Raw genomic sequence first — 23,571 nt, forward strand, 5'->3', positions numbered from 1 at the left:
TTGTGCCAGTGTGAGGCAAACTACTACCTAATGCTTCTGTGGTATCAAACTTTGTGTAGCCATTCTTTCAGGGCTGGCTCCCTAAATTACTTTTGGATATCAGCAGTGCAAGGTGCTAGTGTGCCATTAAAACTGACAGTGCATGGTGTTAATGTGAGCCAGCCTATGTACATCATTGTATTCCTGGATGTAGTAGTAAAAACACTCTTCTAGGGTTGCACATGTGTATGTTAGCCAATACAGCACCAGATGGCACCCATTTTCTGCTCGGATTTAAGCAAACCTTTCATTTGACAGTAGCAACTTTACCAGTTTGAGTAGTGCTCACTTCTGTTCATCTGGTCTGGTGATACCTTAAGATAGATGCCCTTAAACACAACAAGGGACGTTCATTATTAGCAAGTTGTATTTTCTTTGGGTGTTGATAAAAATCAAAATGTAGAAATCTGGAACTTGATACTACCAGGATTTTTCTTCCTTGAGCTGTGGTGCCACAACGTGGCATGCTAATGCAGTAGTTTTAATTAGTGTTTATAGTATTACTCTATTAAACTACCAGGTCAATTGAGTCATAAAAACTGTGTCTAAGTAAGGCGCATGGAAACCACACTAAATTATGATACGCTGTATAAATTAATGGTAATTAATACCAATAAGTAACTCTTCACAAAAGGAGTTAATCTCTTGCACAGTTTTCACGGGTAGAGATGTCGTCTTATCAAGTGTGACTAATTATCTTGTCAAGAGAAACTGAAAGTCATTGTACTATTGTCCACATGCATCACACCTTCTGTATGTAAGACCCTAACTCACTTAGTGTTGCATGCTTCATCAAAGGGCCCTTTTTCATTGTGGTAAACACTTATGTATTGTAAAATGTCGTTTGTGATTTGTTCATCAGGTGCTTCAACAGTAAATGTGTGTTTAGAGCTCCTTAGAATGAACTGGTAGAACCAGTTTATGTTGTCCTGAGCAGCCTTGCTCATGACAGTAAGCTTTATAGCTTCTTCTGTGAATACTTCATCAGTGGATTTTGGCTGTGGATGGTTGTTATTTTGGCCTTGGTACAACCCGTTATTAAAACTAGGAGCTGGTGTTTAAGGTCATTGGGGTGTCAGGTACTAAAGCCAATGTGAAGGGAAATCTTACTTGCAGGATTTAGTAAAATACCAAAGGAATTACTTAAGTGGACGCTGGAATTTACTGTAATATGTACTTCACAAATATAACGAAGTATTTTGTGCAGTATTGATCCATACTTTAAAAATGTATTAGATACTTTTCTGTGTATTAATCAACGTTCCATAAATACAACTAATATTTAGCACAGTATTAATCAGTTCACATAATTACAGCAAAGCTAATTGTGCCGTATTTTCCGAGTGACACAACGTTAAGTCCACACAAAGGAGCTATTTAAAAACATTTGGCAATATTTATTGTTGCAGGAAATCTATGGTACCGTCACGGAATTACTCCAAGCTATCCCCAGGGCACGGTGTGGGAGCATGTTTCAAACAACATACGCAAAGTTTCTGTGGGACCACTTGACCAGGTACGTTGGATTAAGGGGTGGTATTCTATTCTTTAAAATGAGTTCTTTGACCAGGTACATTGGATTAAGGAGTGGTATTTCTTTCTTTAAAATTAGTTCTTTGACCATGTACGTTGAATTAAGGAGTGGCATTCTTTTTTTTTAAATGAGTTCTTTAAACAGGTACGTTCAATTAAGTAAAGGTATTATTTTCTTTAAAAATAGTTCTTTAATTAGATATGAATAGTCTTACAAAATTAGACTCTTACTACTTTTCAGATGTCAAATCATGGAAGGTACTTGTGAAATTAGTAAATAACCCTTTTCAAGGTTGTGGTACCACAACTTCTTTGCAAAGGTTAGGTTTTACCATAGCGAATATCTCAAGCTTTTCTTGTAGAACTGCGGACGCTGCCTGTATTAACTTCTAGACTTGTTGCCTAAGGGATGAAGTACATGTCTGTATAATGCAGCATATTCTTAGCAGCCACTCTGTGTCATTTGCATAACTACCTGGTCAACAATTGAAACTTCCTGTTGGTCAGTAGAGTTCAATTATAATTAGTGGTGCTCCTAAGACTAGTCACACTTTCCTCAAGTTTGCAGCCTCTAGTTGTAAAGATTAAATTCAAATCCTGACCTTTGCTAAAATGCAATACTGTTACATACTTACATAAAAAACAACCTACCTATATAGCAAGATGGCATACTATTGTGTCCAACAATACAGTGGCAGATTCCATATCAGGCATCCACTTCCATAAAGAACGGGACGAAAATCATTTGTTTAGGCTACTTTCTGCCTCTGTAGAAACCATCTTCGACATATTGCGAAAATAACTACCCATGTGCCTTTTAGAACATTGTGAAAATCCCTTTGTTTCTATGGTCTTCAAGTCAAGTCAGCACGCCACAAATCCAATAAATGTCATTATGTGGAACAGGTGATAGCATTATTTTGTATGAAGGTGTGAAATAAGAGTGCAAAAAAGTTATAGTTCATGAACAAATTGTGTATGATAGCGTTGGACCTGGCCCTTTCTGCAGGGTCACCCCTAGATTTCTACCTTCCGTTTGTTGTACCTATTTTTGTCGATGTTATTACTCTGTGAACTTTTTTCCTGCTAACCAATGGTAAATTGCTTGTGCTTTCTCCCAAAAAATGGTACAATTGGCATATGCCATATTGGGACATTTAATTCTCTTAAAAGTCCCTAGTATGTGGTACTACTTGCACCCAGGGCTTGTAAAATAAATTATATCTACGGACCTGCAGCACTCATTGTGTCACTCACTAAAGTATCACTTTAAAACCTGCCCAGGCCTGCCACTGCAGTCTGTAGTAAAGTTTTAAACTGCCATTTCGCCTGGCAAAATAAACCTTTTAAGTATAAGTCACCCCTAAGGTAGGCTCTAAAGGCTCTTAGGGCAGTGCGCATTGTATTTAAAAAGTAGGACGTATGCTACTATACGAGTGAATCGAACGGGCGGCCGGCATACGGGTCGTACCCTAATCTTGCTACTTATTCTGCGGAGACTGATACCGCCAAATCATCAAGAACGTACAACTATCATATTGGTCCCTCTCTGGCCAACAACTTCTTTGCCACTTGGGAAAACCGTATATGGTGAACTTAGCAGCTAACCATTGGGATTAGTGTACTGTATGTTCACTACACATAAGGGCCCTGACGAAGTTCATTCGAACGAAACGCGTTGGCTAAGGTTTTTTATCCGAATATAAATAAAAGAAATTTGATTACTACATGAAGTTTTGAGCACTCTGTTTGGTGCACCGTCCTTTTGTATATGAAAATAATATTCAGTGTGTTCTCTCCATCTCTAGTTTTAACATCATTAAAGCATTTTTGTTTCTGGGAATCACTTAGCATCCTCTTTCTTAATCTCACCATAGGTTAACAAACTGAGATAACTTACATCATCTTTCTTTATTGTGAATGCCCTTCCGCGTCAGGCTCGCATTTGCTATGAAGGAGAGTTGGCAGAACTAATCCGCCTTTATTTAAGCTCTCAGATAATTTTCCCATGCATAGCACGAAGACAGCAAACAGTAGCGACCGCCAACATTGTTCTTGTGCAGAAAAAAAATGTGAATAAGGATGTTCTGTTATTCTTCTGTGACAATGATGCCTACCATATTTCTCGAAGTCATAATTATTTTTGTTTTCCAGGCCTGTTGTTTTAGGAAGAGGTCCGTATCATTGGGCCTAATAAGGTCATCTTCATAGAGAACAGGAAATATGAAATGCATGATTTTCTACACCATTTCAATAAACTCAGGGCCAGATGTAGGTAAAAGCTCATAAAATCTTTATTTCGGCTGTACGCCATAAAAGATACATAGCATATAAAAGCAGTGGTTCATGGATGAGAAAATCATACAATCCAAGAAAAAAGGAACAAACAATCTCAGAAATAACAAGGGATACAGTGTAAAAAGCAGAAGTTGTTACAGATAAAAAAAAGTCTAACCTATCACATCATGTGTGCTTTACAATAATTAAAAACCTTTGCTTGTGCCACATTGCCAACAAAAACTGCGAAACAGAAAAAACAATTGTTCTAGTTGTGTTTGTTTTAAAAACTCTAAAAGCAAGCATACAGTGATTAAAACCCAAGTTCTTACACGGGTACGAGCCAGTACTTCCTGGACTTACTGTAAGCTGGACAGAAAAAAAGAACATGGAGATCATTTTCCCTGTCACGGTTACAACCGAGGCATTTTTCATTCGTAGATGGAGACCACCTATTAGTCAGAGCTCTGAGGGGTAAAACACCATATCGCCACTGTGTATATAATTTCCTAGCTAAAATAGGGTATATTTCATCCATGAATCCTTCAAAGCAGTAAAAATCTTTAACAATTAAAAAAGAAGCCGCGAAGGTGCCGTTTTCAGAGTTAGACAGAACAGCAGTATGTTTGTATTCATATGTCTTCACAAGGTTTTTGCGAGTGATCATTTTAAAACCTTTCTCTGGGTCAGACCACAAAACTGGTAATTCCAACCTTCGACATTCATTTTTTATGAATCTGAGCCAGGGAATTTTCCCTACCCTAAGCAGGGTCAGTAATTCTACAAGTTCCTGCCTATAGGTAGCAAGCCCCGGGGTTACCCATAGCCAGCGCCGAAATCTTAGCGGTTTAAGTGCTAACACCTCATCAGTGGGCCTGAGTCCTAAATCAAGCCTTAAAGGCAGAAGAGGAGTACTAGAAGGTAGGGCCAAGAGCTGTCTTATAAATTTATTTTCAGTCCTAATCATTTCGGGCCTGCATCAGTATCCCCATAATTCCCCGCCATAGACAATCGCACCTCTCGCTTGCATCTTGTAAACCTCCAAAGGTGGAGCAACCGGTTTATACGTGGAGGTGTTAGATAGTTTCATAATTCCCCCGGCTAGTTTGGACAGTTTTTGTTGCGACTTCACTAGCTGCGGGCCCCACGTCAGGTTCTCATTAAGGGTAACCCCCAGATAGTCAAAACCCTTTCCAGACATGATGTACCTAGTCTCGGATGTGGACGTGTAGTTGCTGGGAGGTTGAAAATCATGAACTTCGTTTTAAGCGGGTTGATCTCCAAACCCCTGACTCTACAAAAGCCCTCAAAACCATCCAAAATACGCTGGATCCCCATCGGGGACTTAGAAAGCAAGAGGGTGTCATCAGCAAACATAATGGCGGGGACCCTACTGCCAGCCAACTTGGGGGCATCGTTATTCTGTAGTCCATTCAAGTGCGCGATTACCCCGTTGACATAGAGGCAGAACAGGGTCGGTGCAAGTACACAGCCCTGCTTTACCCCCCTGTCAATGGGAAATCTCGACGACAATGCATCATTGTTCCCACATCTGACTTGGGCAAAGTTCGCGTCATGAAGCCTCATCAATATTGTCAGAAGTGGGACTGGTATGCCCAGTTCAAGGAGGAGAATCCATAATTTCGTCCGCTGTACTAAATCAAATGCCGATCGAAGATAGACATGCACCATATAGAGGCTGCCACCCTCTATATTTACTGTTTTCCAAAACAATAGAGAAAGACAAAATATTTGGTCCATGGTAGGGGTGTTCTTTCGAAACCCCGCTTGGTAGGGACTAAGAATTTTGTGGTCCTCCATCCAGTTCTGGAGTCGTTCCAGGATTAGCCTGGCAAAGATCTTCTGAGCGACGTCTATGAGGCGGATGGGCCTATAGTTGGCTGGGAGCAGAAGAGAACCCTTTTTAAAAATAGGAACTATCTCTGCACCCAGCCAAGTACCAGGAAGCGCCATACCTCCCAGGATCGCGTTGAAAAGGATCAGGAAATACGGCCCCCAGATCCCTGCTTCATGGCTAAAAAGGTCGCCTGGGAGTTTGTCTAAACCTGGGGCTTTGCCCATGGCCAGTTTAGAGATTGCATCACAGACTTCAGCAAGTGTGAAATCAGCGTCCACCTCTTGGTGTTGTTTAAAAGCAGGATGTAGCGTTATAGAATCAATACTTCTAGCTGGTCCTCTGTTTGATATAGAGCCCGAAAATGATTTTCCCATTCTTCAGGAGCTATAACCGATTCAATTGCAGGTTTTAGATCTCCCGAACCATTATTTACTAGTGACCAAAATTCCAGTGCGTCTTTATTTCTTAGGGCATTCGATAAATTAACCCATTTATCATAGTCCCAATCCTCCTTTTCACATTTTATCATATACTTGTACTGTGTTCTCCTGGCTTTGATTTTAGTCTTATCAGTATTGTCTTTTAAGGCCTGTACCAGTTCAGACTTAGCCCTCCTACAAGCTGCATTAAACCATAAGTACTGCCTAGCCCTCGCACTCTTCTTTTTACTCAGCGGGTTGAATACCTCCTCCAGATTGGAAACTAGGTCTAAATGAAGCGCCTGCAATTTGGCATAATAGACTGGGGATGTCGGTTGCCTATTAAGCGCCTCTACCTCAGTAAATATAGGAACAATCCTGCTATAGAGTTTGCAGAGTTCTTCTGGATGATCAACAAGTTTGTTCCATCTGACTCTGCGCCTGTCATTAGTAAGAATGAGTCTATCAGTTGGATCCCCTAGGGCTGAGCTGCTGCTCCCACCAATGGCCAGCGGGCCCAGCTCAAGGATCAATGGATTATGGTCACTCTCTGCTCGCGCAGCTACATTAAGATCTATGACTAGTGGCCATAAGCGTGTTTCTACCAGAATGTAATCCAATCTTGACGACTGATCAGGTTTAATAAATGTGCATTTAGCTGGGCTATCAGAGGGGGTGCGCCCGTTACAGGCCATGATCTGTATGGCTAGAGGTGCCCATGCTCTAGGGGATGGGGCCTGAATCGCGGGAATGGACCAGTAATCATCCTCTGCCACTAGGACATCGTCCTTCAAACCCTCTAGTGGCTCAAAGTGACAGTTCAAATCACCCCCTACCAACCGATGGATGTCACTCGGGAGGGTATGCAAGAAGTTGGAAAGTTCTTCAATAGTCCTAGACTCACTTGCTAAACTCACAGGACAGGAATAAACATTATTAAGGTCAAGCTTCAGGTGTTTGGCCCAGGTGAGAACCATGCATTGGATATTACTCGAATGGGTTACCAATGTCGATGCGGTACATCCCAAATGGGAGCCAACCCACACAGTGAGACCTCCCGATGGTCTCCCTTTCCCACCCCAGAGTTCTGGCACATGGAATGAGGCGAATCCCCCCCGGTGCTGCTCTTCGCGGGCCCAAGTCTCGTGAAAGAGACACACATCATTATTATCCACGAAGGATCCTCAGTCAGGGTAAGCCAACTTATTTGGCAGGCCAGCCACATTCCACGACAATACCTTAATAGTGCCTGCCTTCCTTACCGGATCAGTGCAAAGAATTAATTCGTTCTGGTCACCTGGAAAAGTTCCAACACCAGAAAGCGTGGATCTCTGCAGGCAGCCTTCAGCCAATATGGACCGTGGGGGCTTGGGTGATATATTTAAAACATGTTTGGGGATGCTTACAGTTGGAATTTGGTGGTTCGTATGGCGAACAAGGGGAGCTAACTTTGACAAGCTTAGCCCTATGCATTTAATGCTGGAGGTACTTGAGCAAATCCCTCTTGACCCCATACCTCCTTCAACCCGCACACTCCCTACCAATGACTCACCGCAATTTGTGCCCCTACGCTTCAGTCAGTCAACCATGTCCATTCAAGTATATCTATTTTGTGTGCAGATTTCAAAGGGTACTAAAGGAGCACCTAGCCTTTCCCTGTCATAACCCACCCCTGCACGTGACCCCACCGTCTTCCAGCTACATTCAGTCACCGGCCTTGGGCGGAAGGGGCCTGGAGGGTAGAAATACGACAGTGGCAAGGACTATATTGCTGACCCAAAGTTTGGCTGCATCCCCCCACAGAAATGGGATACCGTACGCGAATCTCTAAAGTTAACCAACACACAGTCTCCCTTGATATTCTTTTCTCTATGCCCTACCCAGGCTACCCTACGAACCAGCAGAATCTCACTACTGGTGTGGGGCGGGAGCGTTCTATTTCTGCTCAACCAGTCTATAACTTTGTTCTTTAGAGACTGACGGGATTCCTCTCTGGTGTTAGTGTGTTCAGGTACCCCAGCTTAGGACCACAACATACGGACTCGATTCCGGGGGTAAATCAATTCTAGTTGGTGTACTTGGAATGTTCCTTGTGTTCTCAGCAGTGGCCACAGAGGGCAGGGTGGGTGGTGGAGCAGCAGGAACTACATGTTCTGGGTCTGTCACTTGTACCAAGGCTGGGTCAGGAGGCATTGCAAGATTTTGGAGCGTTGCGCATTCCTTTCCGATTGTTACTAGGGCAGTACCCGTATTGTGCGATTTAACATAGTCCAGGCCTTTGCTGTGACCTTTTCAATACTTGTCAGTTGGTGCTCTATCCGGGAGAGTCTACGTTCAAACGGTTGCAAGGAGGTTTGTAATAGAGTGCCCAGTTTTGCCAGGAGCAAGTCCTCCGTTGAGGGCGATGTTGTTGCTATGGTTGTCCCCTCTTGGATTGGAACTGTAGGTGGGGGGAGTGGGTTTAGAGCTGCCCCACTCTCTTTAGCCTTTGCGGTCTTCGCTGCCCGGACCGGTACCAATGGTGCAGCATTCTCAGAGCATTTAGCATTTTTGGGCTTTCTGCCACAAGTAACCGTACCACCACGCTTTCTCTTGGGTATGGCCCCTTCCGTTCTACCTCTTAACTGTCTAATAGTAGGATCATCAAGGCCACCCACTCCCTGGTTAGGTTCAAGAGTTATTGGGGTATTAGCCTCAGTTACCAGCAGAGGCTGCGTTACGATGTTTGGAGTGGATCTTTCCAAAGCCTTGGTTAATCTCACTGTTTGAACTGGAATCCAGCTCATCCCCACGGATAATGACGGACCACGTTCTGGTGTACGAGCTTTCGCTATATAACCCAATGACTATCTTTTCGAGAGGGCAATGTCTTGGGAAATCCGACGTTCAAACAGGGTTATCTCATGGTCCAATAGAGAATTTGCCCTAAGGATAAAATTATCCAAAGTCCCCACAGCATGACTTCCCATTGTGGCTTTGTTACTTCTACTTTCACGCCCCGCCATTGCACTAGTATAGATATGAAAGTAGATGCACAATTTTAGACAAATAAGGTGGTCCTACCGTTTAGAAGCAGGCGTTAGGGGGGTGGCCCGGTCCAGTCTCCACCGTGCTAAAACGGGCTTAAACGGGCCCGGGTTTTGCCCGGCTCATCCCGTGAGGCGGGACTATAGGGCTGATTAAGTAAACCTGGTCAGAGCATGGCGGGGGCGTCTCTCTCCCCGCTGAATTATGGGGAGGGTAGTTCTCCACCTGTTCGTGGCCCCCACTGGTGCTGCCAGACTGATTCAGCTACGAGCGCTTCCTGCGAAGCAGGAAACTCGAGAAGTATGCAAAAATTCCAAAGTGGGGAGAGTGGTTCTCCTCCTCTTCGTAACCTCAGTGCTGCTGCCAAAACACACAATGTCCGATTTGCGAGCGTTATATACATTTAAGAAGAACCAGCTGTGCGCGATTTACAGACCTCCACAGCTTAATTCGCTGAGTCCTTTACATCCACATATCATTTAAAAGGGTGAAAACACTTTTAGAACTGTGTCCCAAGCTCCAACTTACGCAGCTCACGCCGCAACTCGCGGCTTGTGTCTCCCACGGCCACTATCTCGCCATCCACGGCTTTCCACTATACGGCGGGCTCTCGCGCCGTCCAAAAGTCTGATTGCCCAGTAATTTAACCGCTGCTCCTTCGGTGTTGCTTGCTTTTGCTTGCGGCTCCCGGCGAGTCGAATGCGGAAGTGGGAGGGGCAACAATGCGGGATCTGCTCTCCTGAGAGGTACAGCCCCCAAGCCCAGCTTCTCTCCGAAAAGCAGTTTTGCGAGTCCTTAATAGCGATTTTTAGGGAATTAGTATTAAGGACTCTCAAAATGCCACGTATGTAGGAATCGCAATATTTTTTTGCGGTTCCTTAATATTCCTTAATTGCAAATTGCAAATTGGGATTCACAATCAAGGAATACCTTCCCATTTATTCTTATGGGCTTAGAGGCCCATAGGAATGAATGGGAATTGGGCACGCAATTTGCGAGTACCCAATAGGTACTCGCAAATTACAAGGGTGCAATTACAAGGGTTCTGGATGGACACCCTGTTGCACCCCTGAAATGTGCAGGTGTGCACATGTGGCGCACATACATGCCCTAAGGGCATGAATGTGTGCCACATGGCACTTTTAAAAAAGCAGAAAAGTGCTTTTTTGAAGGAAATCGTAAATTACCACACACTTGAAGTTGGTGGTAGTTTGCGATTCCTTAAGGCAATTTTGCAATTTGCGATGCCTGCTAGCATAGCATTTAGGGAATCGCAAATTGCGATTCTCTAAATGCTTGGCAAAATAAGGAATTGCAATTTTAGCGTTTCCTTATTTTGCGAGTAGTTATTTGCCTTTCAACATTGTATACAGCTGAATTGCGATTGCAAACGCCGAAATTCACAGAATTTCAGCGAATGCGGTCGCAATTTTCTTCTTACATCTGGACATAATTTGTTTAAAAAACTTAAACAATTGTACTTAGTTATATAGTTGTATGCATGGAAAAGTATATGAGATGTGCACTGAAATGTGTCAGATATGGATATGGGATGTACACCTTTATGTTCATTTGGTAGTTCACACATTTATTGTCTCAGTCTTCAGATTTTAGAATTCGTAAGCTGTGTCACAGTACCAACAGTCTCAGTTTAGGATGGAAGTGTGTAAAATATTTAGCTTTAGAAAATTCTACATAGGCAACGCATGTCAAGCATTTTATTTACATTATAATGCAGTCAGTAAAAAACTTTTTTTGATGGATACTTCTACCTGCAAGTTCAAGTTCAAAACCACTTTATTTCGATTAGTAAAAATCATAAAAAGCACACAATAGGCACAAATACATGTTCAGAGGAATACAAATACATTCAATTAATAGTACTATTTAAAAATGAGCAATTAAAATATTTACATTTTTTTTAAAAAGTAGAAGAGTATTTTAAAGATTTCATAAGTTAACGCCGATGCTGTTAGTTTGTCTAGACCTAGTACATTTTTTGAGGCGGAAAGCAGCCACCAAAAAATTTGCAACACCAAACATTATTAGTGGGGAGTCTAACTGTTTTAAGTAAAGGAGAGCTGGTTTGACTTAGACAAACCCCTTGTTTTTGAGCAACGGGGTGATATATTTTTTCCTGGGCAGAGAATAAAATTTACAGAAAAACATAAAATGTAAAGTGTCTAAGCATGGGCGAATTTGCGAATCTGGCGTTCGCGGATTTTGCAAATTTGCGAACTCGCAATCCGCAAAATCCGCGAATTCTCGCGAATTTGCGGATTTTTTTTGTGTTCGCAAGGATTTCTGCCAGTTCGCAAGGATTTCTGACAGTTCGCGAGGGTTTTGTAACAGTTCGCAATTGCGAACTTACATGTCGGCTCGCAACGGTCACGATTATGTTGTTTCTACGTCTGGTTCATCATCACAGGTTCCCAGCACCCTCTGTTTCACCCCTGCCACCCTCTGTTTCACCCATGCCACACTCTGGTACCACAATGCCACCCTCTGGTTCATCATCACTGTAGATTATGGGGGGAAAAAGCAAGCACACCTGCCTGCTTCAACTGACATGAATTAATTTGGGGTTGATTTATTAATGTGTCACTGTTTTAAAATTCCAGTCTGGCACCTGCTTCCTTATCTGTAATTTGCTTTCTGTTGCAGTGCAATTTTTTTTCCAGGACCTTTGTGGCCTACTTGTAGCTATTCTATGAGCCTGCTGTGAGGGTCAGAGCAGGGTCATACAATTGTTGCAACTAGCAACTGAACTCTGGAGGGGCCCTTGTCAGGAAGCCCTACAGGGAACGGTTACTAATGATGAGTTTGAACTTTTGAACCTGCTTTCACTTTTGCAAAACTCGTTTTTCTGCAGAACAGCATTACAGCAACTGTAATGCCCCACCAAGCTTATATGAGAAAGTTGATTTCTAATCCAAAAGTTATCCAAAGAAAATCAAAAGGCCTCAAATCCAAAAAAGTGCAGGCAAATGTCAACCTGAGGAGTTATTCTGATAAAAATCATCCTTTTCAGAAGGTCTATGCTGCTTGCTAGTAGATTTCTTGTGCAGAATTGCAATTTTTGTAATTTCGCGAGTGCGAGATTGTTGCTGCCCGCCGCACCTACATGTTCGCAATTGCGAACTTACACCGCAAAGAAAAAAAATCCGCTGCGTGCGAATTTGCGGATTTTCGGTAAATTCGCGAGCGTTCGCGGATTGCGAATTTACCGAAAATCCGCAAAATCCGCGAGCGTAACGGATTTTCCGCCCATGCTTAAAAGTGTCCTGCAATGAATAGCTATCACAATTACAAAGTGGCAAATCCTCAGGCTTAGCCCACACCTTGGAATCATTTAACAAAGAATGAATCTGGTTAAATCTTAATTTAGTTAATAACCAGCGGTGAAACGGGATTGACACAACCGTTAAATACGGTTCGATAGCTATGGTTGACTTGGAGATATAATGCTCCCTCACTGTAGGTTTCACAAGTTCTCCGCTCTCCCGCTCAAAATCTCTGTGTTTGATGAAAGTCAATTTGAACCATTCCAAGTCAGCTTTAACAATACTTTCTGGTTTGAAAAATAAATCAGGGCGGCCCAGGCAACTAAGGGTATTTTTAATGTATGCTAGCCACCAAATGTTTTTCATGTTGTCCAGGCGTAAGCAGTCCCTTAAGATTGCATGATTTAGTGTTAGGTTAGGGTTCAGCCAGGTTCTTAGCCACATCAAAATTGGCGACTGTTTGATGATGTCACTTATGTACCCCTGGCCTAATTCCGTATGGACAGAAAAAGTGGCCGTGGATTGTGGTAGGCCTAGGAGCTTGCGTAGGAATTTATTCTCCTCAACTTGAATTGCTTCTGCGTTGTTAGTGTAGCCCCATATGGAAGCCCCATACCTTGCTATTGCAATTGATTTAGCTCTATATATTGCTAGCATTGCTTCTATAGGTTTACCACCCAGTCGATTAGCAAAACCTGAGATTGCTGCCGCAGATCTTTTCATAGCATTAACTTTTACTGATATTTGGGGTGCCCAGGAGCCCTTTTCGTCATAGACCACCCCTAAGTAGGGGAAAGTTTTTACACTAGAGATTGGTGTATTGGCGCAGAAGAAAGGTTTCAAATTTTTGTTCTTCCCCCCACCCACTGACATGACATGTGACTTTTCAGTATTTATCTTTAAGTCAAGAGAGGTCATAAAGGCGTCAAAAGCCGCCAATAGTCTCTGTAATCCAAGGGGTGTTCGTGCAATGAGCACGGCGTCATCCGCGTAGAGGAGGACCGGGGTGGACAGCCCTCCAAAACCCGGAACGTCTATCGTTGCCAAACCCAGGGAGGATTCGAGGTGGTTTATGTACAGTGTAAATAGCATAGGGGCGAGGATACAACCCTGGCGCACCCCTCTGGTAGACTTAAAACCAGCGGTGCAAGCTCCCTCCTGTGTCATCCTAATTCTGGCTTCCAGGTCCCGGTGTGCTTCTGCCAGAAAGTATACCAGGGGATGGTCCATCCCCAGGTCCATAAGGATTTCCCACAGCCTAGACCTGTTGACCAGGTCGAAAGCCGTGGACAAATCCATGAACCCTAGGTAGATCGATCCACTGAATGCTACTGTGTACTTTCCCAGGATTAGGTGTAGGTTAAGGCACTGGTCCTCTGGCCCCCTTCCCCTTCTAAACTCATATTGGGCATTTGATAGAATGTTATTGCTAGCAGCCCACTCTTCGATTCGTGCCAGTATCACCTTCCCTAGAATTTTGAAGGAAGAATCAATGAGTGAGATGGGGCGATAACACCTCGGATCACTCCGTTGACCTTTTTTAAAAATGGGTATAATGGTTGCACGTGACCAGGAAGCAGGTAAACTATGGTGGTAGCCGTGTTAAAAATATTAGTCAGGATTTTAGCCCAGAAGGGAGTATTGGCCTTGTACATGTCAGCTGGAACACCATCCTGGCCTGGGGCTTTTTTCCCTTCGGTGTTGATTATGGCCTTTTCAACTTCTTCCACGGAGAAGGAAAGGGCCGACTTGGGAGAATTGGTTGTGAAAAGAGTGGAAGGTTCAAATACTTGATCACTCCCATAGATAGTTTTAAAGTGTGCAAGCCAATCTTCCTCACTAATATTGGCCTCCAAGTTCTCGTTGGCCTCACTGGTAAAAAGGGGGTTATTTATTATGGCCCAGAAGCTAGCACTATCTCTTAGCGTTGCCTTCTCCATCAAGGCGGACCAAGCTTCCTTTTTTAGTGCGTCTTTACGTGCACAAATGGTATTTTTATATTCTTTTCTTAATCTGGACACTTCCCCCTTATCCCTTGGTGACTTTTTAAGTTCTGCCAAAAGGTTACTATGTGCTTTTGAGCATGCTTTGTCAAACCAACCCTTGTGTGGCTGTGCGTTCTTACTATGTTTGGCAGTTAATTCTTCGGAAATTAGTGAACACAAAGTAGTATAAGCGGGGATCACTTCCTCCCCCTGTTTTGAGCTATCCAGACAAATATCAATTTCTTTACGGGCTTTACAGGTTATTTTGTTGAAGAAGTCTACAGGGATTACTTTGCACCTCTTCACCCTTCTACCTTGGTCCTTAGGCCGCACAGCCAGCTCTACCGTTTTATTAGTGCCTTCCTTGAGCAGGCCAACGGAGTTAGCGAGCTCAAGGATAACTGGGTTGTGGTCGCTAAAAGCAGTCACAGCTGCATTGTAGAAAAAAAACAGATTTAGTAAACCTGGGGAAACAAAGATATAGTCTATAATAGATTCAGAGTTTCTAGCACAGTATGTCATGACACGATCGTTAATGTCATTAAACCCAGGTTCGTAAAGATCAATGGTAGATAAAAGGTTTTCAAGTGCTTGACCTTTTTGGCTGTGTTCAAAGTGTTGGTGACGGGCTGAAATGGGGCAATCTACGTCTTCTATATAGCAAGAAGACCTGCAAAGATGAGTATTGAAATCCCCCATAACTATGGTGTGCGTAAAAGTGGTTTGAGATTCTATATATTTAGCCAAAAAATGCTCTAAAGAGCGGAGGTGCTCAGTTGGATCTCCTGCTAGAACGGAGTTGTAAAAGTTAATAAAAATAAATTTAAGATCGTTTGCTAGGCTGATCTCTAAGCACAAAAAATTAGGGGAGCGAGTGGCTATTTGTTTGACGGTTCCCGCCAAGTGTACAGTGACCAGAATCAAGAGGCCCCCTTTATCCCTACCACTAGAAGATGTAACAGCTGGGACAAAGAAAGATGTATACCCAGGGACCCAGAAGTTGTTGTTACAGTCCCAGGTTTCTTGCAGGGCTATAATGTCGTGTTGATTAAAAAAATTAAGCCATGCACTGTCCTCCCTTTTGGGGCGAAGCCCGGCTATGTTCCAGCTTACCATTTTGAGCCTTCTACTAGGGTTTCCTGGCAGTTGAATGACCACTGGGGATGGGGTGGGCGAAGATTCATTGATGGCTGGGAGTCAATTGTGATCGACAACCCGTGTCAAAGGCGTGAATCTATTGTGCAAAGGCAAAGGTCTATTAGAGGTCAACAGTGGACTTCTACCTGCACATTCCTGACTTTGTGAATCATCTTAGATTCCAAAATGGATCTGCATACCGATGGGCGGCACCATCAGCCTCCATCGCAGCTCTGTCCTGTCCATGTCATGACAACATGAAGCCCCATATTGATATTGACACCATCTGCGGGTTTCAAACACTGTTGCACATGTTGAAAGCAGATTTTAATCTCAGATCTCCACAATGTCAGCCTATGTTCTGGGGGCTGAACATGACTCCATATCCTGTGACAAATGCTCCTTGATGCACTTGAAGGCGATCAGGGAGAAAGTGGGCAAACGTTCCATGGCTGTATGCAGGAAATGAGGCCAATTCTTCTTCAGGCCACCCTTGTCAAATAAGTCAAAGTATAAGGTGTCCAAGAGGAAGCAAAAAAATGACAACCGAGATTCCCCGAATTACAGACCATGCTGTATGTGGGGAAGATCGCATAGTCTGCATCCACAAGATCCATCCCCACCTTCACCTTCTTGCTTAGTTCCACCAACAGTTTTGGAAATTTCACTTTTACATGAGGGATTTTGCCTTCCATCAACACCAACAGTTTTGGCCATTTGATCAGACCATGCAGAGCTTTCAAGCCTTCATTGACAGCATGTAGTGGAGAGGATAAGAGCAGTAGCTGTTGTCCTACTCCTCTCCCTGCACCACAACAAAGCCACTTTATACACTCTTTGGCAAACAAGAGCTCCCTGTGAGAGGTTAGATTCATCATCTCCTGTCCCTCTGATGTCAGTCACTTCAAACTAAGGAGTTTTGTAAAATTTTCAAATTGGCTATGCCCTACCCTTTCTGTAGTTTCTTCCTCATATGCCCATGGTGATTACATAGGTTTCAGAAGATCATGCTCATATCCTTTCCAGGGAATTGCTGATATTGCTAGCCAAGGGCACACTTGAAAAACGCAGAGCGAGGCTTTGGCTGTTACTTCCATTCATTTCTGACCCCTAAAAAGGACGGAGACTTGAGGCCGATTCTGGACCTCAGAGTATTTAACACATTCCTCAATATTTGATTGGGCCCCCTGGGTATACATGGATGAAAAGACTCCTGTGTAGATATCGAGGGATCAATATAAAAGTTACTGAGAGGTAGATTAGAGGGATATACCCTTGTGACATATTGAGTGCTCTGTTCCACATACCAAGTTTGGTGCCTTTGCTAAGTACCTGCCCACCACCCTGAACGTGGGTTGCAGTGGAGCGGCCAGCATTTTCAAGGAGACCGAGGCCGCTCTACATATTGGTGTATTGGGTCACCACGTAGCGTGTGAAGTCATGACGTACAGGAACGTCCGAAGGCATCCAGTATTTAACTCCAGGTCCTCAGTGAGAAAAGCGTGTTTAGCATGGAAAACAACCGATTGCCCTATTTGGGTGCCATCTTTAGGTTGTCGAGGGACATACGAGAATATATATTGGCATGTGTATGATGTGTTTAAATCTCAAATGGGAATAAAGTGCAATATTTTTAGAATCTTGGGGGCCACATGAGAATATTTATCGGCGTGTGTATACTGCAGCATTCTAGTCTCAGATTCCATTAGAGTGCAATATTTTAGAACACTAAATGAAAAGTTCCCTTTGTATACTACATAAAAATCAGTGTACGTTGATGGCACTTTGGTGTTGGAACAAAATATGTTTGCACGTACATGATTTTACTAGAATATATCTCTGGTGTCACATCACAAAAGAGCAGTTTAAGTTAATGGTTATTTAGATGCAAGTGAGTTTTCATTTTCTAGATTGCAAGTACTCACAAATTATCTTTAGGTTATTTGGATATCAGTGAGATCTCAGTGTACAGATAGTAAGGTCCAAGGCATAACACCATTCAAGCCTCGCTCATGTGTTGCTAATTTAAAAATCCATCTTTGCTTTTTATTGAACAAGTGGTCCTGGGTATTTGTGCTTTCATGATCTTTTTCCAGGACGACCCAAGTTATGTCATTTGAGGTGGAATTATGATCTAGTAAGAAGTTGATTAACTTGTTAGTTTATAATTTACAGTGGATGGTGCTTCTGTGGTCTTTAATTAGCATTCTGACCAGTCTCATGGTCATACCTAGGTATTGTAATTGACAAGGACATTGGACGAGATATACACAATTGTTGGTATTGCAATCGGTGTGGTTCAAAATGCACCATTTCATGTATGTCCTGTATCTATCTCCTTTGTTTGCACAGTAAGGTTACAGATGTTGCACTTGCAACATGTGTAATGATCTATTACTATTGATAAGCCCAAGCTTGTGGTGGGTGATACATTCAGTCATTGGCTCCTTTTTCAGTCTGGTATGTAGAAGGTGGTCTCTTAAGTTCCTTGAATGTCTAAACACAAAAAGAAATGGTTTTGGAATTGTCAGATTTCTAGTGTTCACAATATGCCATTTCTTGTTTATGATCTTTATTATGTTTGACAAAGGAGTAAATGTTATGAAGGAGCCAAGATTTTGTTGTTCATGCTTAGGCACAGATTCCAGGAGAAAATCTCTCTTAATATTTTTTGCTCTTTTCTTCTTTTTCCAAATGACGTTTTAAGGTTTGTGTTTCGTCCTGACTTTTCTTGATAGGTCTTCTCCGTGTTTGTTATATTCATTGCTTTGACTGCCATTCTTACGTAGTTGCAAGAAGTAATCAAATGGTATATTCTTGCAGCGTGCCCTTGGATTGCGGCTATCTATACTGCACCAAGGGTCCTTATGCATTAGTGTTGTGTAAGCAGTTTCTTCCTAAGGGTGAAAAGATATAGAATTCTGTAACACTACTCAAACAGTAGACAGTCTCCCTTTCCTGCTGAGGCATACTGAGTGGCAGGCTTAATAGCTGAATGGCAGTAGTTATCTGGCCCTCTTGAGTGGCCGAGATCCTCTGTATTTAGCAGAGATCCTTTGTTTGTAGCAGAGATCTCCTGTTTGTAGCCGAAGTTCTCCAGAGCTGTATATGTCTAATTTGCACACTTGTCTCACCACTGCCAGAGTTTCTCGCCACTGCTTCACTGAGAAGAAAATGCAAATTGTGAATATTGAGAAGTAATGTACCTGGACTCACTTGCACAAGGGTCATTAAAGTTGATGCTTCTAGCCTGCTTCTCGGAAAACAAATTATGCCTCCTTTCTTTACCTACCTAAAATGTATCTCTGCCCTCTCGGCCGTCATCCTCTACATTTGAAACAAAATGTTTTTACGTCTGTTCTAGTCATAGTGAATTTGTCTGGGGAATCAGATTAATAAATGAGTCAGTGCTAGTGCCTTTTCAAAAATCCATGCAAACAGCAACTCAGCTAATAACCCTCAGTGTGTTGGGATCTGTTCACTTATGTCTGTACTCGGACACGGTATTATATTGTGCTCCTTGTAACCAGCTGTTAGTTCTAGAATGTTGACAGTTGACAGTTGGTGACTGACCGAGTGGTTTGTGAAGAAGATTGGGCTCTGCACGTGTCCCAACTGTATCGCAGTGATACCCAGGACCCCGTGGTGATTGAATTACGAGACTGTGTTGAATCCACTCAAACAGAAACTCATGAGTTGACCACTGTAGCCGAGATCTCTATGCATCTGCGAAATATGAAAAACGACGGTGCTCCAGGGCCCAACGGTCTTCCGACTGGGATATTTAAATTTGCCCTGGAAGAGTGGGCGGACCTCTTGACTCCTCTATACAACAACGTGTTCAGGACATGCCAGCTACCAGACTCATGGTTTGGTTCGATTCTATGCCCCATATTCAAGAAAGGAGATCCCACGCTTCTGGCTAATTACCGACTCATCGCACTGCTAGATCTTGAGGCAAAGGCATATGCACAATGTCTTCTTAGGGTGCTTGAAAAATGGGTTGCAGACAATAACATAATACCATACTACCAAATGGGGTTTCGGGCATCGGCCTCCACAATAGACAATATCACCACTCTGGCCATCCTGAGTCAACAAGCAGCCCAAAAAAACCATCTTCCACTTGACTGCTGTTTTATTGACTACAGCGCGGCTTTTGATAAAGTGTCTCGGAATACCTTGTGGAGGAAACTAAATAAGTGGGGGATCCCGCAGAACCTCCTAGGAGCACTCATCTCCCTGCACAAGAACACATGGGTGCAAATTAAAACCGGCCCAAAGACAGTCTCTTCAAGAATTAGTGTTGATGACGGGCTACAGCAAGGCTGCGTTCTTGACCCTCTCTTGTTCAATCTTTATACAGCCGATTTCTGAACATTTCTAGAGAACAGCAATCTTCTCCCGCCAAAACTGGGCCCTGCTAAAAAGTCTTTGCATATATTACAATATGCGGATGACATTGTAATAATGGACCAAGCTAAATCGGGTCTCCAACGAGCGTTAAGTGCGCTCCATATATACAACATCGCTAATGCCCTGAAAATCAATCAGGCAAACACCAAGGTATTGATATTTGGCAGATGTAAGAATAAGAAAAGTTTAAGGTGGAACATTGGGCCTGCCAGGATTAATACAACCGTGAAATATAATTATCTGGGAGTCTGGTTCAACGAGACATCTAGACCTGCAGCTCACCTAGCTGCCTTGCAAAAGAGAGCAGGAGCAATCACATACTCCCTGACCCTGTTGAACCTGTCCCTGAGCAGTCCCTCTGCAGAAGCCATTCTGAAGGTGATCAAAGCCACTCTTCTTCCTGCCTGAACCTACGGGCATCAGGCCTTACCCGGCGCATGCTCTGCTAGTCTTGATCTCGCCCAAATCTCCACCTATAAAACAATCTTCCACCTTCCAAGTTTCATTCAGCGAGCAAGACTACGTTTGGAGCTGGGCCTACAAAGACAATCAATTTATTGCGAGGCCGATACCCTGAAATATTTCATAAGGTTATTAAAAGCCGGTGGCAACACTTTAAAATCCGAGCTAAAAGAAACCTTTTCCAGTCCTGGCAACCCCTGGAACACTCAGATTGCAAAGGCCATAAGAGTGCTAGAGATGGACAATGCATCTCTTTTTTTAGACACTATTCCATACTCAGCCTGGAAAAATGCCATCAACAGGCAGGTCAAATTTATTTCCCATCGTATGGATCTGCACTCCGTAAAAACATCTTCCATATTGCTCCCCCTCAACTCTTCATATCTTCCAGGGAAACCGCAGCCTATTTCCAGGAAAACTTAAACGCAGTGGCACGGAAGAATATAATGTTCATGCGACTTCTTGGCTTGCGATCAACGGCTTTTAACAGATGGGCCCAAAAAGGAAGGGGGGGGGGCCTGCAGACTGTGCAATTACATGGCTGCATCTCCTGTGTTGTTGCCCGGCCCTAGCTGCCCCAAGAAAGTCTCTCTTAAAACCCTTGTACTTAAGATGGGGCATTAGGTCATGCTGGGAGGCTTCGGCCCTTTGTTTCGCGTCTACTGACATTCAAGTGCTTGCAAGGTCTGGAAAATTTGTGAGACTCTTGGACAATCTTCTGTTACCTTCTTCGGCCCCCGCTCTCCTACCCCTTCCCCCTTAAAAACTCATTACAGATTTTTTCTCCCCCGTGGTTTAGCACTTTTCGTTTTTATAATCTTTTACTTTGGTTTAGCGTAGCAAAATGTTTGCATCGGCAACTACAAGACTGTTTTACTTAGAAGCACAACGGACACTAAGCTTTGAGAGCTGTTTCTCAGCTCTGTGTTTCTCTTTTAAACATGACACATGTGTTAATGCTGATTTTTATAAATGTTCTAATGCTGTCTTTTATAGCAATGGTTTTAAGTAACTGCTAAATTAATAAAAACTTCAAACTTCAGACTGACCGAGCGGCTGTATCTCTACAGCTCTGCGCTACAGCAGAGCCTGTGTTGATGTACTTAAATAAAGAAGTTATGATGGGGCGGAGCTTGCCGGCGTCCATGAAAGACGTGTGAGCGTTAAGCTCCTCGTCTGAGCCCCGTTAAACTCCGTCAGACTTATCCTTATGGCACCTAACTAGCTCTAAAAGTTGGTGTGAACTCCCTGACTACGCTCTGGCCCGGTGGGGGTCCTTTGCCCGGTCGAAAACTGGTGTGGTGGTGCTTTGCTGCTCGGAGGAAGGTGCTGAGACGGACCAGGCCGTCATCCATGGACTATCCTGAGGGGCTGCCCGTGTTGCGTCACGCTACGTGCGGTTCGCCGTACTGGAGTGGGACCGGTGTACCTAACCTGCAGCCGAGCAATTGGTCCTGAGTGGTGCTGATACGACCTGCTCCCAGGAGGCGGTGTGGTGAGCCGGCGTTCGACTGCGGAGTATCAGAGGGGGCCAGCGTGGTGGTATTTGCAGCGATCCTAGCAGCCGGGGAAGGTATCCGGCTGGCTGCCGACCTATTGGGAGGACACCCTGTCGACCTGTGCCTGGTCCTCCCTCTACCCACAGAAATCTGCAGGATCGAAGGTGTGCTGCGATCTGGAGCGGTGGTGACCCGTCTGTCCGGCCTTTGAACGGTGTGGTTACGGGGGAGTGCTTAGCGGTGTACGTATTTGGCGGTTGGGCCTACTCGCACTGCCGTGCGGACAGCCGCCATTTTAGGCGCATTTCTTGCTGCGCAACACACTGCTCTTTGGCGCCAACTGCCTAAGCGTCTCCTGTTTGCCCCACTACCATCCGCCTGTGGTGCATTGCTGACGGCTGAGCTACTCACCCGGATGACGACTAGGAACGCCATGGGGAAAGGCGACAGAAACCAGCCCAAATTATCCTTTGACCAACGGAAAGCGAAGGGAGCCGATGGGCCGGCCCCGGACACCTCGCCGCGGCCTACTGACTCCAAAAGCTCATTGTGTGCGGACATACGCGAAATGCTGGTATCGATGGAAAAAGGCTTGCAAGAAAGTATGGCGGCGATCGGTACTAAACTTGATGCATTGACATATCGAATGGACCGCATGTCCGAGAGAGTCGATAAGCATGCAGAACGGCTGGATATGGCGGAAAGGCGGCTGACGGAGGCGGAGGAGGCTCAGACGGGATGGGATAAAGATCGCAAACAGTTCGGTAGGCTCCTCCAAGTCATTCAGGACAAGTCAGAGGATTTGGAGGCGCGCTCACGGTGCTCCAACGTGCGCATCACTGGGGTGGCGGAGACCACCAACACTGGTAAAATGGAGTTATTTGTGGAGAAGCTGCTGCGGACCCTATTAGGGGAGGACGTCTTCTCCCCTATGTTTATCGTTGAGAGGGCTCATCGCACTCTGGGGCCGAAGCCGCAACCGGGACTCCCACCGCGGCCGATTATTGCGAAGCTGTTGAACTATCGTGACAGAGACCTAGCGCTTCGACTGGCCAGGGAGAAAAGAGATCTGCAGTTTGAGGGCATGACCATCTCTCTATACCCGGACTTCACGGCAAGAGTGCAGGAGGAAAGGAAGCGCTTTGCCCCATATAAGAAGCAACTGAGAGAACTTGGGCTTGACTATGCCATGATGTACCCTGCGAAGCTCCGTATTAATAGGCAGGGGCATTCACATTTTTTTACCGATCCTGCAGAACTGAAAAAGTCCCTGAAGGAATGGGCAAAGGAACGGCGTAACAGTCCGAGAAGTCAGCGAGAGGACGCCGATGCTGCATCTCACATGGACGACCAGGAGTGAACGGGAGTACGGACTCCTCTACGGGCCGAATGAGCCCTGACGAACTTTGGACCTTGTAAGGAGGGTGCAGACCCACTGTGCGGCGCTCTTGGGGTGAGGTCTTTCTGGTTACTAACTGAACTTTGATTGTACTAGGGAGTTTGTTAGCAGCACGCTCTACTGGTCGCGTGTTTCTGTGGAGAAGACCCTCCCGCGTGCGGGAGTTCCATTATTTGACTATTGGATATGAGCTGGCGAGGGTGCCGAATGTTGGTACGGGGCGGGGTGAAGGAGTA

General features: G+C 44.3%; 1 protein-coding gene across 2 annotated transcripts in view; it reads left to right on the forward strand.

The window, feature by feature from the left end:
- Window positions 1-23,571, forward strand: part of TECPR1 (tectonin beta-propeller repeat containing 1) — a 575,261-nt gene that overhangs the window by 407,139 nt on the left and 144,551 nt on the right. For both annotated transcript variants that reach the window (XM_086940729.1, XM_086940728.1), the window contains exon 23: window positions 1,449-1,555. In XM_086940729.1, coding sequence (XP_086796855.1) covers window positions 1,449-1,555 — 107 coding nt within the window. The remainder of the gene's footprint in view (window positions 1-1,448; window positions 1,556-23,571) is intronic.

This window comes from Lissotriton vulgaris, chromosome 10 (genome assembly GCF_964263255.1).
Source record: "Lissotriton vulgaris chromosome 10, aLisVul1.2, whole genome shotgun sequence".
Lineage (NCBI taxonomy): Eukaryota > Metazoa > Chordata > Amphibia > Caudata > Salamandridae > Lissotriton > Lissotriton vulgaris.